The following is a 2,229-nucleotide window of genomic DNA, read 5'->3' on the forward strand; positions in this document are numbered from 1 at the left end:
CGGAAGAAGAGGCAAAACCCTCACACCCGGAACCAGCACCTGGACGAGGCCCTGAGCCCCGTCACCACGCCCACGGACGAGGAGGTGATCCAGAGGATCAAACAGGTGGCAGGCTCCACCCAGACCAGGCGCCAGAGTCCAGAACATCAGCATCTGACCGGAGGCTTCGCCCTGTACAGCGTCTCTAAACTGCTGCTCATCGTCAGCTTCGTGTAAGACACACACACACACACATCTAAATCTTTTATTTATTTATTTTATTCTTTTATTTGATTTTTTTTTTTTTTTTTTGATATTTTTTAATTAATATCTGTAATTAATTAAAGCAGCAGTCCCCAACCTTTTTTCGTACCGAGGACCATCATTAAATTTTCCAAATTAATCTTCTCGACTTTCTTCAGTCTGAATGACCTTTGACCTTGTTTTGACAGATTATCTTTGAATTAAATGAGTAAAGGGACATGACTGGATTTTTTCTGAATGAAGTAAATTAGTAAAACTGTGGCCTGGTACCAGATGACCTATGGACCAGCACCGGTCCCCGGACCAGGGGTTGGGGACCCTTGAATTAAAGTATTGTTATTAACTAAAACTGAAATAAACTTTTTAGAATTAAACTTTCCCTCTGTTGTTGTGATGCAGTAACGTCAACCCAATCAAACATACACTGTATATATATATTTGTCTTCTTTCTTTCTTGTCTTATTATTATTTTTATTTTTTTTTTTTTGCTTCCATAGGATCTGTTTAAGGTACATGAACTCTTTGATTAGTAAGAAGAAGTTTGTTGGGTTTTTTTTTTATCCTAAAGAAGACTTTTTTTTTTTTCCTCCTCCTCAGTTTGGTGCTGCTCGTCTTCCTCAACATGATGCTTTTCTACAAGCTGTGGATGCTGGAATATTCTGCACAATCTCTAACCACCTGGCAGGGTCTACGGCTGCACGAGAGGTAACCACACACACACACACACTCACACACACTCTCTCTGATGTCTGTGCTCACGTGTGTTTCCTCCGTGTGTTTCCCAGTAAACTGCCTCAGACACAGATGGAGTGGGCCCAGCTCCTGGAGGCCCAGCAGCGTTACCACGACACCGAGCTGCAGAAGTGGAAGGAGATCATTAAGTCCTCGGTTCTGCTGCTGGACCAGGTACTAGACCAGGGACCAGGACTCGGGGTTCACGCCGTCTCCTGTTTATAGTAGGGAGGTCCGATAATATCGGCCCGATATTAACATGTTAGGTAATATCTGTAAGAATCTTTTTTCTTTTTTTTCTCCGATAATGAAAACCTGATAACGCTAAATAATGTCTTTATAATAGTTCTGGGGATAAACGGCTGTAAGTTAAAGCAAAGGTCACTAGATGGCAGCATTGCAGCATCATTTAATTCATCTTATACTCATGCAGTGGTTTGTACAGATAAATAAAACAATATTACCAAGCCTCGGAATCAGAACCAGAACTGGACCATACTCATGCAGTGGTTTGTACAGATAAATAAAACAATATTACCAGGCCTCGGAATCAGAACCAGAACTGGACCAGAACTTGGCCAGAACTGGACCAGAACTGGGCCAGAACTGGGCCAGAACTGGACCAGAACTGAACCAGAACTGAACCAGAACTGGACCAGAACTGGACCAGACCTGGACTAGAACTGAGCCAGAACTGAACCAGAACTGGACCAGAACTGAACCAGAACTGAACCAGAACTGGGCCAGAGTGTCATCTGTTCTTGTGTGTCTCCTCCAGATGAAGGACTCGTTACTGAACCTCCAGAGGGGCATCAGTTTAAGCGACTACAACTCTGAGCCTGAGGAGAAAAGCAGCTCCATTCACTAACACACCGCCACCACCAGGCCACCAGGGGCATGACGTGCAATTTAGGAGCTGTTTTTGCTTGTGACTCGTCCACAAGCGTCGGCCAGACGGAGATCAACGGGACGGGGTGAGAAAAGAGGACCAACAGTCAGCCCCCTCCCACAGAGACTGGGGGGGGGGCAGAGGGAGGGTAACCAGCAACAACCGGCGTAGCACCCACCACCTCCACAGAGGAGGGGAATCATGAAGAGGAGGAGACTCTGTCCCACACACACACACACACACACACACGTTGGATGATTTGAGTCTGGGGTCTTCTCCACTGTTAAAGATCTCTCACCTACCAGCGCCCCCTACTGTAAGCCATGTGAGCAGCACGGACGGGAAGAGAGAAAACTACTGCATGT

The 2,229-nt window shown here is 45.7% G+C and overlaps 1 protein-coding gene across 1 annotated transcript in view; it reads left to right on the forward strand.

Annotated features, from left to right (window-relative positions):
- The window catches only part of gramd1bb (GRAM domain containing 1Bb), a 71,857-nt gene extending 69,836 nt beyond the window's left edge, over nt 1-2,021 (forward strand). The window contains 5 exon segments of the mRNA XM_025054951.1: nt 1-212; nt 741-752; nt 841-948; nt 1,029-1,149; nt 1,754-2,021. The exon segment at nt 1-212 is cut by the window's left edge and continues 24 nt beyond it. Of these exon segments, the coding sequence (XP_024910719.1) occupies nt 1-212; nt 741-752; nt 841-948; nt 1,029-1,149; nt 1,754-1,843 (543 nt within the window). The 3' untranslated portion in view covers nt 1,844-2,021.
- The last annotated feature ends 208 nt before the right edge of the window (nt 2,022-2,229 follow it).

This window comes from Cynoglossus semilaevis, chromosome 4 (assembly GCF_000523025.1).
Source record: "Cynoglossus semilaevis isolate Cse_v1.0 chromosome 4, Cse_v1.0, whole genome shotgun sequence".
Taxonomy (NCBI): Eukaryota; Metazoa; Chordata; class Actinopteri; order Pleuronectiformes; family Cynoglossidae; genus Cynoglossus; species Cynoglossus semilaevis.